The sequence below is a fragment of the Mangifera indica genome, chromosome 6 (assembly GCF_011075055.1).
Source record: "Mangifera indica cultivar Alphonso chromosome 6, CATAS_Mindica_2.1, whole genome shotgun sequence".
In the NCBI taxonomy this organism is placed as follows: domain Eukaryota; kingdom Viridiplantae; phylum Streptophyta; class Magnoliopsida; order Sapindales; family Anacardiaceae; genus Mangifera; species Mangifera indica.
Window position 1 is genome coordinate 15047365 of NC_058142.1, and position 14254 is coordinate 15061618.

The window sequence follows — 14254 nt, forward strand, 5'->3', positions numbered from 1 at the left end:
ACACACCTTAAATTGGTCTTCAATTCTCCCTCCTTTGAATTGAAGACCAATTTTTCATCAATTTCAACTCTAGGGATGTGAGCAATCTTTGAGCAATACTTCCCTTTACCTCTCCTCCAATGTTTTTTTATCAATGGACATCTGCTAATATCTAATTCTAGAAGTGAGGGTGGCAGGCTTGTGAGGGATTTGAGCTTTGGGCAATTGAAAATATCCAAGGTTTGAAGAGAAGTAAGATTTCTCAGGCATGGAACTGATTTGAGCTTTGGGCAATCGAGAATCCACAAATCTTCAAGGGTGTAGTGGCTTCCAAAACCTGGAATTGATTTGATCTTTGGGCAATTGCTAATACTGAAGCTTTTAAGTGATACAAGGCTTCCTAGGTCTGGAATTGAGTTGACATTTGAATTTTGAATTTCCAATCTCTTAAGAGAGGTGAGTGTGCCCAAGTCTGAAATTGATCTAAATGGTGCCAAATTAGAAATGGTCAAATCTTGAAGAGAAAGAGGCATTCGTTGTTCCTCTGATAGAATCAACTCCAGATCTTCAAATCCACTTATCCGAAGTGTTTTAAGAGTGGTGAGTTTGTGCAATCCCCATTTAATTAGTGCCTTACTCATTTCGACATCTCCAATGATATGAAGATAGGTTAGGCTAGTTGGAATCCCTTCAATTGGCAATGACATCGAACTATTTATTATGTCTAAATCTTGAAGACTAGTAAGATTCTGTATGCCGAACAAATCAAGATTTTGATAAAGAAAAAACATACTTTTAAGACATGATGTACTGTGAAATGCCTCTTCTATTGACTTCAACCTCGGACATTTCCCAATATAGAGGGATTCAAGTTTTTTAAGTTGGCACCTGCTTCTTGACGATAATGTTGTGAGATTTATACAATCATAAATGTCCAGTTGTTTGAGTGTGTTAGGCAGCAATCCTTGTGATGATAGATGCGTGAGAGATTCACGACTTCTAATCTCTAAGGACTCAAGAAGAGTAGAACTGATACCTTCCAAATGTTGTAATTTCTTACAACTTGATATCTCCAGCTGTTTTAGTGACCAAGGCAGAGTGTTTCTGGCAATGAATAATAAAGAATCACATTGCCAAATTGCCAACCTTTCTATGTTGTTTTGCTTCAATCTTTTCGGCAAAGATTTTAGAGTCTCGCAATTGATAATATCAAGATCACTCAAATTAGGAAGGAAGATGGTGTTTAGAAATGAAATACTACAACTTTTTATACTTAAGCTTTTAACATAGGTGAGGCTATGACTCCATTTTATTGGCTTCTCTACACAATTGAAATTTTGACTCAACCAATTTTCATCCTCTAAATCTGCAATATTTTGAAGAAATTCAGACTTGAAGGATATGATCTCATCAGTAGAACTACTAGTAGGCACCACTTCCTTACACTCATTGATTCTGAAACTAGCGAGCTTTGGAAAACTTGAGAATGAAACCATAAACTTTGCACACTTCTCAATCACAAGTTTTTCTAGTGAAGGAAGACGATCATGCAATTCTACGGTAAGTTCAGGACATTTAATAATTGAAACCTCACGAAGTTTAGGAAATCTCTCAACCTTCTCATTTTCCCCTTTTGTGTCCCAATATCGACATTTTTGCAAATCCTGAAAACAAAGAATCTCTAATGAATTGAAAGGACTTTGCATGTCTATTCTTTCCAATTTTGGCATCCCTATGATGTTTAACTCTTTAAGTGAGCTTAATAGGCTTTGAGAAGGCAAGCTTGTGCAATTTTTACAATTTTCTAAGCTGAGGACCATCAATTTAGAGAGTGATGATGAAATGCTTAACCAAGATGAAAATTCTAAACCACCATAGGATCTAATTGTTAGTTCTTCTAGATGGCTATGAGGTTTCAACATCTCAAGAACATATTTTTCTTCTCCCTCTTCTCGTGGGACACCAAATTGAGACTCCCACTCTAATGACAACACTTTTAAATCATTTTTGTTGTTTAATATAAATCCACCTATTTGCTTTGCATTCTCTAATTTTGAAATGCAAAGCTCACCTTTAAGAAAATTTAAGCTCTTCAAATCTTCTAAATTGGAACTCGATTCTTTGCCCACTATAAAATCAGATAACATTCGGAGATTTTTCAATTCCTTCATTCCGGATGGCATTTCTTTCAATGAATTCCGACCACTTATATCAAGATGATATAAATTGGTCAAATATCTCATGTTAGAAGGTAACTTCTTGAGACAAGAACAATGTTTTAATAGCAAAGTTTGCAAGTTCAATAAAGAGCATGTTGATTCAGGCAAACATTTAATCCCAGTGTGAGAAAAGTTTAGATACCTTAGATGCATCAAATCTCCAATTGAATCAGGTAAGTGAGTGATGTTGTACCAATCAAAAGACAATACTCTCAACTTCTTTAATTTTGGCAACAAATAAAAAATAACCTTAGCACTTATAAATCGTTCACCATAAAAGGAAGACCTCCTGAATAATGGCAAGAATGTTCTTAGACTCCTAAGTTTCTCCAAGCCTCTAAATCTCTCTTCTCCCTCTCTTCGACAAGGAATATAAGAAAAATGGCGAATCCTTTCAATACATTCCGGTAGCCTGATAAGGGCTTGCTTGGAATGTAAATTGAATTCTTTAGAAACAGATTCAGCTAGATTATGAACAAGATCATGCATTACATATGTAGAATCATAATTACTTGATTTTTGAAAAAATGACCTTGAACATAAATCACGAAAATATTGACCTGTCTTATCCAGTTGCTTATCAGTTGGTTGAACGATACCTTCTGCCATCCACAAAAGTACAAGTTCCTCCTCCTTAAACTCATAGTCTTCGGGAAAAATCGCACAGTAAGCAAAACATCTTTTTAAATGAGCAGGGAGATAAAGATAACTTAACTTTAATACAGGAAGAACATCATTTTCATATGAATTCCATATTTTGCTGTCCAGTAATTTTTCCCAAGTATCAGTCGACTCAAAGAATAGGAGACCACCGAGGGTCTTTACTGCCAGAGGCAGGCCACTACACCTTTCAACGACCTTTTCATAAATTGTCTCTGTAATTTGATCCGTATCAGCAGCTGTACCAGGTGCAAGTGCATGCTCCTGAAACAAGGATTTACAAGCTTCATTGGATAAAAGCGGTAAATGATAAGTACTATCCGAGCATCTTATTGTTTTCGCAACACTTTCATTGCGTGTTGTGACGATCATCGTGCTTCCGGGTGCACCAACTTTGAAAGGAGACGTTAGCTCTTCCCAGTCGCTGTATTTCTTCACCTCCCAAACATCGTCTAATACAATCAAGAATTTCTTCCCACTTACTGCCTTTTGCAGTTCAACTTGCACTCTATTTAAATCACTTGGAGTGGAGGACGTGGAGTCTTTTAATGACTGAAGGAGACTCTCTGAGATAGTTAAAATATCGAAATTGGTTGAAACACAGACCCAAGCCTTTTCCTCAAACTGGAAGCCTTCCGGTTCCTTGTGATTGTACACGTCTCGAGCAATTGTAGTCTTGCCAATCCCTCCCATGCCGACTATGGCTATCACTCGAAAGTTGTTACCACAAGGTGGATCGCTTTTCACCATCGCAACTAGTTTGGCTTTATCTTCAGCTCTGCCATAAACAAATTTTTCAGGTGCCACGCTTGAAGTTTCCTTTGGTCTTTGCGGTGTGATATTACTTGAAGTTACTACAGGAAGGTCTTTCATCAATAATCTTTGCTGGTGGAGTTGTTCCAACCGATTATTGATCTTTTTGATCTTGGAGCCAATTTTAACATTGAACAAGGGGCCAGGAAAATTAGCGCAGAGGAACCTCGATCCGTTGCTAGAGCTTGCCTGCTGTTCTACCTTGAGTCTGCGTCTCAAAGCTTCATAGGCAAACTCATCCAGCAGGTCTTCTGCATCATAAGCCCAGTGTTGAAGATTGACAAGCCACTTTTTTAAGGCCGGATCCATCAGTTGTATGTCTTCTGCACGGTCAAGCAGAGCTTTATTAATCATTTCCAACTTTGTATTGAGCTCATCTAGCTCTGAATCTACCCCTCCAACAAGTTGCCTGGCAAATCCCCGCAACTCATCAGACCCCAATATATCAAACAACCGCTTGAAGAGTTGAGAGACAAGGGGCTCAACCAAAAATTCCATGGAAGAAAGGAATTAGGATTATTAGAACAAGAGAGTTACAGATGAATATGAGCGCAATTAGCCAAGAGAAATTGGTTACTTTTATCTAGTAGAGCTGAAAAACTGAACGTGTGGGAACCAGTCAAATAATTAAATTTATTTTCAACAAGTTTGGTAGGAGAACACATTTCATTGCCGTGTGAAGAGCACACGAGATATTTAATTATTCATCTTTTCTCATAGATAAATGATATCTAATATCTTTCTCAAATTCATAACTCCACCCACCAAATAAAAAAAAGTCTGCTAACTCGATTTTAATCTCAATCTCAATCTTTTGTTTTTTAGAACTTTACTAGACAAATTAGGATTACCTCCCTTATTATTTTATTTTATTTTTACTCTATTCCTCTATAAATATCGAATATCATTTTCATTATTTTGTGATCAATTCTTTCTCCAACGGATATAATTAAGTATTTTTATAAATAAAATAACATATTCATTGCATCATCTTATTTTCAACACTAAAGCACACTACATCAAATATTTAATTTAAAGACAAAATATTTAGAGATGATTTTAATTTTATCTTATAATTTTACTTTTAGAGATAAAATTTTTATTTTATCCCAAAATAATTATTTTAGGGTTAAACTTAAATTTTATTTTTAAGAACATTTTTAGTTTCATTCTAAAATGATAATTTTATGGACAATTTTATTTTTGTCCCACAATGTATGATTTATTTTTAGAAACAATTTTAATTTCATCCCAGAATGATAATTTTAGTAGACAAAATTTTAATTTCATCCCCAAAACTTAGGATTCAATTTTTAGAGATATTTTTAGTTTCATCTTGTATTATAATTTTAGGGTTTTGTCCTAAAAAACTTAAAATTTACTTTTGGTGACAATTTTAATTTCATCCCAAAATGATTATTTTAGAGAGATTTCTTTTCTGTCTCAAAATGATAATTTTAGAAAACAAAATTTTAATTTTGTCCCCAAAAACTTAGAATTCATTTTTAAAGACATTTTTAGTTTTGTCTTAAAATGATAATTTTATGGATAATTTTATTTTTGTCTCAGAATGATAATTTTACTTAAATTTTCTTTTTAAAGACATTTTTAGTTTCATCCCAGAATAATATTTTTAGTAGCGATTTTAGTTTTATTCCAAAATGGTAAATAAATGATTTTATTATGATTTCAATATTGTCCCAAATTGATCATTTAGGGGATGAAACTTTAATTTCATCCAACAAAATTTAACATTTATATTTAGGGATGATTTTAGTTTTGTTTTGGAATGAACATTTTAGCGCTAATTTCATCCACCAAAATTAAGGGTGAAAATAAAAATCCCTAAATGATGATTTTATCCCTGACTATAACAACCAAAATTAATGGATGAGTAAATATTTGAGTTTTCTAAAGTTAATAAAAGTCACTTTGAATTTTAATTATACCTTAGGTGGAAATAAGTCTTGTGGCCAAAAACAAAAGATTAAGATTAAAAGGAAGATGAAGACCCACTTTTGGAGTCCACACGCTATGTGATTGTGGAGTCCACACGGTTTCCATTAATACATATCATTGCCATGTGGACTCCACAACCACATGGCCTATGACTCCAAAACTGGATCTTCATCTTCATCTTAATCTTAATCTTTTGTTTTTTTTATCAAATAGTTTATTCATGTTCTTTAACTAAAAAATTATAGTAAAATTCCAAAACTCTCAAAAATCTAATTTAAACATTTAGTTTATATATTTATTAATTAGTCCCGCATTTAAAGTTAGAAAATAAAAAATAAGGTTTGAAACTTATACTTTATTTACATTTCTAGTGGTAATTAAAGTGTATATATAAAGTGATATGTTAACATATGATTATATGATTTAAATATTTATTGTAAAAATTCTCTTTTAAACAGATAATTGTATTACATAATTAGAGAAGGGGTCAAACGATTTATTCCCACCCAAGGTTTGTTAAATTCCCAAATAAGTATTCGTTAAGTATTAAAAACTCAAACTCTCACCTGTGGATTGTTAAAATTAATTGAATCAATTAGCTCTACGGGCAAAATAGTCATTTAATTAATATATTAAAATAATAAAAATTTATCTCATTTCCTCCATGGTTTAGAAAAACCAATAATTTCCCTTAGGATTAAGTTTTGAAAAATCACATTTTCCCCTTAGGGTTTCATTTTCAACTTACTTTTCTCTAGTGACTGGAATTCGGCTATGGCCTTTCTTTTCCTTTGCCTAACTCCATTCGATTGTGTTTCCTATCGCCATCTTCATCTCTAGACAAAAAAGAATCATTTTTAATTTAAAAAGATCTTGAGATTTTGAATGGGGACCATCAATCAATCTAATCAATTAGTGTCGAAGAGAGACCAAAAACTTGAACCACCAAGATAGATGCTTGCGCCAGCAAAGAGAGTCAAACGTTGTGCGAGAACCAAGAGGAAAGCATGGCACAAAATTGGAGAGATAAAAGACACAACAATGACAAGATAGTAGGAAGTCATATCATGAAGGCTTTGGAAGGGAGCTCGAGCGCTAGATAGAAAGATAGGTTGACGTTGGCTGAATCTCAGGTAGAGAAGGACACTAGAGATGGAGGTCGCCAAAAAACGATAAGGAAACTGAACTAGATCGAGGGAAAACTGAAAATTCTAGAAGGCTATGGGGTGACGCAAAGAAGAAAAAAAGAAAAGGGGGTTAGTTGTAAAATTGCAAAACTACAAATAGGAAACAATAGCTCTTGAGGGGAAAATTGTAGGTTTTCAAACCTGAAAACAATTAGGTTTTTTTAGGGGGAGTTGTTAGTTTTTAAAGTTTAGGGGGGAAATAAGACAAAATTTTAAAACTAACGAATTTTGTTAACTTTATCGATTAACGGATAGGTATTTCAGTTTTTGAAAAATTTTTTTGTTAACCTGGGACTTTGCCCGTCTTTGTTGGATTGGTAAACCTAGGATATAGTGATCGAACCCATAATTATTATACTAGATAAATCAAAATTTCACAAGTGTTGTAGAGACTCAAACCCAAACCTTCATCTTGTAAGTTTTAATACTCAACTGGTTTTACGAACTCTTGGAGTTCACTTTTTGAAAGTTAGTAAGTAAGAATTTGGAAAAAGAATAAACCTTGGATGTGAATAAGTCATTTGGCCTTAGAGAAAAAGGAATAAGTTTTCTCTTAGAGTTTACCCTTCTTTTTCAATAGTGTCCCTTTTTCTTAAGGATCATAATTGTGATTAAGAATAAACTTCATATAATTACTATCAGAATATCTCAACTAATGAAAGACTTGTTGTATTGATTATTGACTAAGTTAAGAGAACCAGATCTTTAATTACAATCGTATTATCAAATTATAATATTTTTTATTATTAATATGTATTATGATATTTTAAACTATCCTTCCAAAAGATTCTTCACACTAGAAATGAAAATAAATTAAATTAAATAAAAAAAATGTAATGACAGAGAAAAAGTAATAGTAAAATAGACACTTGCATAATTGTGCCCCAAATTCAAAATTCTTTGTATGAGCATTGACCTAATTAAAAGAAAAGAATTACTCTATCACTTAATAACATATTAAATTGTTTTTATGTAAAATATTACTGTTGAGAAATAAAGGTGTATTCGAATCGAGCTAGCTTAAACTTGAAAAAGTCTGAAATAAACTTAACTTAGGTGAGTTTGAGCCTAAAGGTTTTCTATTGTCAAGCTCGAGTTTGTGTAGTGTTCAACAAACTAAGCTCACGAATCTCAAAAAATTTGATTCAAATATACTAAAACAACATCATTTTGATTTATATCTATCTATTATAACAACATCATTTTAATTTGTATTTATTATAACAATATCTTTTTGACTAATGTGTATCAAAATAATATTGTTTTAGTCGATTTTGGCTTGATTTGATAATGTGAACCAAACTAAAATTCAACTCCTCTCAAGTTGAGCTAAACTTGAATTGGTTCAAAAAAAAAATTGCTGAGTTTTAAGCTAAGTTGAACTCATACTAACTCAAATTTAAGCTTAGATCGGCTTGAACTTGAGCTCCTAACAAGAAGTCAACACCAACATGGGTAAACCATATAAATGAGAGAGATGTCTTTGGCGAATTGATCATGCCTACCTTCAATATACAATGTGACAACTTACCTTATAATTATTTGCAAATCAATTCTTATTATAGAGGCCAAAAGACTTACTCCCACCCAAAGTTTAGTGTATTCTCAAATTCCTATCCATAAAATTTTAAAAACTCACACACTGATTTTTTATTAAAATTCTCAACTAGGGTTAAGGGTAAAAATATTGAAAAAACTAAAATTTTTCATATCCCCCCCTTAATTTAAAAATCTAGAAATTTTTCCTCAGCCAAAGTTTGAACCCCCTAGGGTTTGCATTTTTTCCAATGCTTCTCCAAAGATCGAAGTGTGCCTTTCCACCCATCTTCCATCAATGGACAATTTGATCGCTTCCATCAATGTCTCACTTTGTCACTCTCGGACGATGATTGGATTATGCTCAGTTCATCATCGACAAGATCTGTGGATCTATCGCCCTTCCTTCTTCTTCGGCTATTGACGAAAGATGGGTGGGAAGGCCAACTCCGGTTGCCAGAGAAGACACTAAAAAAAATGCAAGGTTTATGGGGGAAATGAATACTTTTTCAAACTTTGGATAAAGGAAATTGTTAGATTTTTAAACTAAATGGGAAATATGATAAAATTTTAGTTTTTTAAATATTTTTAACTAAATAACATTTTTACCCTTAACCCTGACTAAAAATTTTAATAGAATGGTAAGTATTGGGGTTTTTAAAATTTTACGAATAAGAGTCTAAGAATAAACAATACCTTGAGTAGGAATAAATCTTTTGACCTATTATAAAATCATGTTAGAGAAGGCAGGTAACAGTGACATGAAATTCATTGAAAAAATAAAATACAATAAAATTATTTGAATTTTATTTATATATTTTTATAATGAAATAAAACTATGTCTATGCTTTTTTATGATTTATTAGGTCCTAATGGGACTTAAATATGTTACATATCTGGTGGATTTTCCACCACATGCGGTAAATGTTGACAAAAGCATAGGAATGCATTAATTTGCTTGGAAAATTGGCTTGGAATTTTGACTGTAATTTTAGCCATTTTCTTTGACTAATGGGGCAGCCAAATGTCTATAAATAGCCCCCCTCTCCTCACTTCAGATTTATTCTTCTTTTTCTTATCTTCATCCAGATATGAAATAAAATTCTCTCAGTTGCTTTCTCTCCTTCTCAATTCTTCTTTAATTATTTATCTTTTTATTAAATTTATAACACGTTATCAGCACGATCAGAGCAGGTATATAATATCTTATTATTATGTCGTTATGCTGCTTAAATATTATAAATATGGATATCCCAGTTGTGATGTCCCAATTGACTTTTAATTTCTGTTATAATTTTTCTCTTATAATTGTACAATATTTGCAACCTGAAGTTTGCAAAATTATAAATCTGAACCTGAAGTCCTGAAACTCTTGAATCTAGACCTGAAGTCTGGAATATCATAAATCTGAACCTGAAGTTGTGAATTCTATTTGTAACTTGAAGTTTACAAAATTATGAATCTGGACCTGTAGTCCTGAATATCATAAATCTGGATCTGAAATCCTGAATATCATTCGTAACCCGAAGTTTACGAAATTATAAATTTGTGACCTAAAGTCATAAATATTACTTGTAACCTGAAGTTTACAAAACCAAGAATCTGGACTGGAAGTCCTGATATTATTTAAATGTTTATTTTTATTGTATTCCATTTATTTGAATATTTATTTATTCGCACATTTATTTATTTGAATAGTTATTTTTATTTATATCCGATTTACAACCTGAAGCTTGTAAAATCGTGAGAAAATCATATGTATGAGCCCAAAGTCCCGAGTTTTACGATTTACAACCTGAAGCTTGTAAAATCATGAAAATATATATATGGGCCCGAAGTCCCAAGTTTTACGATTTGCAACCTGAAGTTTATAAAATCATGAAAATACATATATATGGGCCGGAAGTCCCAAGTTTCATCAAAATCTTTATAATGATATCACCTTTGCAACCTGAAGTTTGCATAAAGTGTGAAAAATATGGACTTGAAGTCCAAAACATAATCAGAATACGTATTATAAGATTCTGAATACTAATTACAAAACCAGGAGTTTTGTAAATATGAGATAATATATGGACCTGAAGCTTCCAAAATTAATCCCAATAATTCTCCTACAAAATCAGCTATTTTGTAAATATAAGATAATATTTGAATCTGAAGTTTCAAAGATTAACTCATATATATTGTCTACAAAACCAGAAGTTTTGTAAATATAACAATAATTGAACCTGAAGTTCCTAGAATTTGTGAGTCTTGAAAAACTAACTAAATAAAATATCCCAGAAGGACAAATACAAGACTATTATATTTTGGCATCATATCCCTGAAGGATTGCAAGCCGAAATATGAATACAATGACTCTATATTTAGTATAACTCTGTAATATTCAGAATCTTTTCCTAAGTAAAATATTCCTCACATTTTATTTTTGATCCTGTAGTAGCAATATCAGAAAAGAAATTCTGAATTAATATTTTCTTGTTCTACATCGTTCCCTGAAGTGAACGCACACAATTCTTAAGAAAAAGAAATTTTTCTTATCTTTAGCATTAATCGAAGCTAAAGTAACTACCATATCAGGATCAATTGATCTGATAGAAGGCTCCAGAAAAGCCACAATTATGTTAAATAATGGGACCAAATTAAGCATCAATGATGCATTATATTAAAGTAGATCCAGAAGAAATCTATTGAGTTTTAAAGATATAAGAAAAAATGGTTATCATCTTGAAACCATGAGTGAAAATCGTGTAGAATTCATCTGTATAACTAGTAATGCCTCCGGAAGAAGGCTTATACTAGAAAAATTGCCTGCTTTATCATCTGGATTATATTGTACAATCATAAAGGCAATTGAAACCTACGTAGTATCGAACCAAAAGTTCGTTGATCCAAAAGCATTTATGTTTTGGCATGATCGTTTAGGCCACCCAGGATCTACAATGATGCGTAGGATTATTGAAAATTCACATGGACATACATTACAAAATCATAAAATTTTATTGTCCAGTAAACAATTTTGCACCGCCTGTTCTCAAGGCAAATTAGTAATAAGACCATCTCCCTCCAAAATTGGAGGTGAATCCCCATCATTCCTGCAAAGGATTCAAGGGGATATATGTGGACCCATTCATCCACCAAGTGGGCCATTTCGTTATTTTATGGTCTTAATTGATGCATCTGCAGGATGGTCTCATGTTTGTTTATTGCCTACTTAAAATATTGTATTTGTTAAACTGTTAGCACAAATTATCAAATTAAAAGCACATTTCGCAGATTATTCAGTCAAGTCAATACGGCTAGATAATGCTGGTGAATTTACATCCAAAATATTTGATGATTATTGCATGTCAATGGGGATTGAGGTTGAACATCCAGTCCCGCATGTCCATACACAGAATGGATTAGTTGAGTCTCTTATCAAACGACTCCAGGTAATTGCACACACTTTATTATTGAAAAGTCAATTACCTACTTCTATGTGGGGACATGCTATATTACATGCTGCAGCGTTAATTTGCTTGCGACCTTCTTCTTATCATCAATATTCTCCCCTACAATTGGTTCTTGGTTTCCAACCTAATGTATCTCATTTGAGAATATTTGGGTGTGTTGTATATGTCCCTATTGCATCCCCTCAACACACAAAAATGGGACCCCAACGTCGTTTGGGAATATATGTTGGATATAATTCACCATCCATTATCAGGTACCTGGAACCATTAAGAGGTGATCTTTTTACTGCACGATTTACAGATTGTCACTTTGATGAGACAACTTTCCCGTCTTTAGGGGAAAAGAAAATGCCTCCTAAAGTTAGGCATGAACTTACTTGGTATATACCTACCATGTCTCATTTAGATCCTCGCACATCCCAAAGTGAAACTGAAGTGCAAAGGATAGTACGATTACAAATTATTGCTAACCAAATGCCTGATGCATTTGTTGATATGGCAAAAGTGACAAGATCACATATTCCAACTGCTAATACACCAGCAAGAATCAATATGACTGCTGAACAGTCTATTCGAGCCGTGACTGATTCATCTACCTCATGCCAGAAGCGTGGTAGACCTGTTGGATCGAAGGACACTGTTCCTCGAAAAAGAAAGGCAAATAATCAAATAAATATTCCTCCAGAAGAGGTTATGGTCCCTAAAGAGACTCAAGCCCCTGAAGTGGCACAAGTCCCTGAAGTGGCACAAACCCCTGAAGTGGTACAAAATCCTAAAGAACAGGAAAATGAGAATATTGAAATATCTTTAAATTATGCTCATACACGAGAAATGTGGAATCGTGAAACCATTATAATTGATGATATATTCTCATTTGCAGTAGCTACTGAAATTTTGAATGATGATGATTTTGAACCACGTACTGTGGCTGAGTGCAAACAAAGACATGATTGGCCTAAATGGGAAAAAGCAATTCAAACAGAATTAGCTTCCCTAGCAAAACGTCAAGTGTTTGGGCCTGTAGTTCCAACACCTCAAGACGTACAACCCGTTGGATATAAATGGGTATTTGTGAGAAAAAGAAATGAGAAAAATGAAATTGCTAGATATAAAGTCAGGCTTGTAGCCTAAGGCTTTTCCCAAAGGCCCGGTATAGACTTTGATGAAACATATGCACCTGTAATGGATATAATCACATTCAGGTATTTAATCAGTTTAACAATCTCTGAAGGATTGGATATGCTTCTAATGGACGTAGTTACTGCTTATTTGTATGGAAATTTAGACACTGAAATTTATATGAAACTCCCTAAAGGATACAAATTGTCTGAAGCAAAAAGGGTCAATTCAAGAGGCTTGTACTCAATTAAATTACAACGATCATTGTACAGATTAAAACAATCTGAACGTATGTGGTACAATCACCTCAGTGAATATTTGAAAAAAGAGGGCTATATGAATGACCCTATATGTCTATGTGTCTTTATCAAAAGCTCAAAATCGGGATTTGCTATTATAGCAATTTATGTTGATGACATGAATTTAATTGGGACTCCTGAAGAGCTCTCAAAAACTGTTGAATATCTGAAAAAAGAATTTGAAATGAAGGATTTGGGGAAAACAAGATATTGTCTCGGCCTGCAGATCGAGCACAATTCAAATGGAATACTTATCCATCAATCAGCGTATATTGAAAAATTATTAAAACGCTTTAATATGGATAAGACTTATCCTTTAAGCACCCCAATGGTTGTTCAGTCTCTTGATCCAAAAAAGGACCCGTTTCGTCCTAAAGAAGAAGATGAAAAGATACTTGGTCCTGAAGTACCATATCTTAATGCCATTGGAGCCTTATTATATTTGGCCCAATGCACGAGACCGGATATATCCTTTGTAGTTAATTTATTGGCCCGATTTAGCTCTGCACCAATCCGTCGTCACTGGAACGGAATCAAACATATACTCTGTTACTTATGTGGAACTAGAGATTTGAGATTATTCTATTCTGTCAAATCCCCTAAAAATCCTAGTTTGGTTGGATATACAGATACTGGTTATCTTTCTGACCCCCATAAGGCCCGTTCACAAACGGGATATGTTTTTACTTATAATGACACAACTATATCATGACGCTCCACCAAACAAACTTTGGTTGCAACTTCTTCAAATCATTCAGAAATTTTAGCTCTCCATGAAGCCAGCCGAGAATATTTATGGTTACGGTCTGTCATCCATCATATCTGAAATGCATGCAATCTTCCTTCTACAACAGACACTCCTTCCATATTATATGAAGACAATGCAGCATGTATAGCTCAAATTAGAGGTGGCTACATCAAAGGAGACAGAACCAAACATATCTTACCGAAGTTCTTTTACACTCATGAGCTCCAGCAGAATAAAAAGATTGATGTCAAGCAAATCAGATCCAGTGAGAATCTTGCAG

At 33.3% G+C, this 14254-nt stretch overlaps 1 protein-coding gene across 12 annotated transcripts in view; it reads right to left on the bottom strand.

Moving 5' to 3' along the window:
• The window catches only part of LOC123218322 (putative disease resistance RPP13-like protein 1), a 137898-nt gene extending 133575 nt beyond the window's left edge, over nucleotides 1-4323 (bottom strand). For 6 of the 12 annotated variants that reach the window (XM_044639731.1, XM_044639732.1, XM_044639730.1 and 3 more), the window contains exon 1: nucleotides 2759-4323. In XM_044639731.1, the coding sequence (XP_044495666.1) occupies nucleotides 2759-4169 (1411 nt within the window). In that variant the 5' untranslated portion in view covers nucleotides 4170-4323. Of the gene's footprint in view, nucleotides 1-6 lie in introns of all 12 variants that reach the window. The other 6 variants (XM_044639724.1, XM_044639725.1, XM_044639723.1 and 3 more) reach the window with 1 other exon arrangement.
• Nucleotides 4324-14254: the final 9931 nt, after the last annotated feature.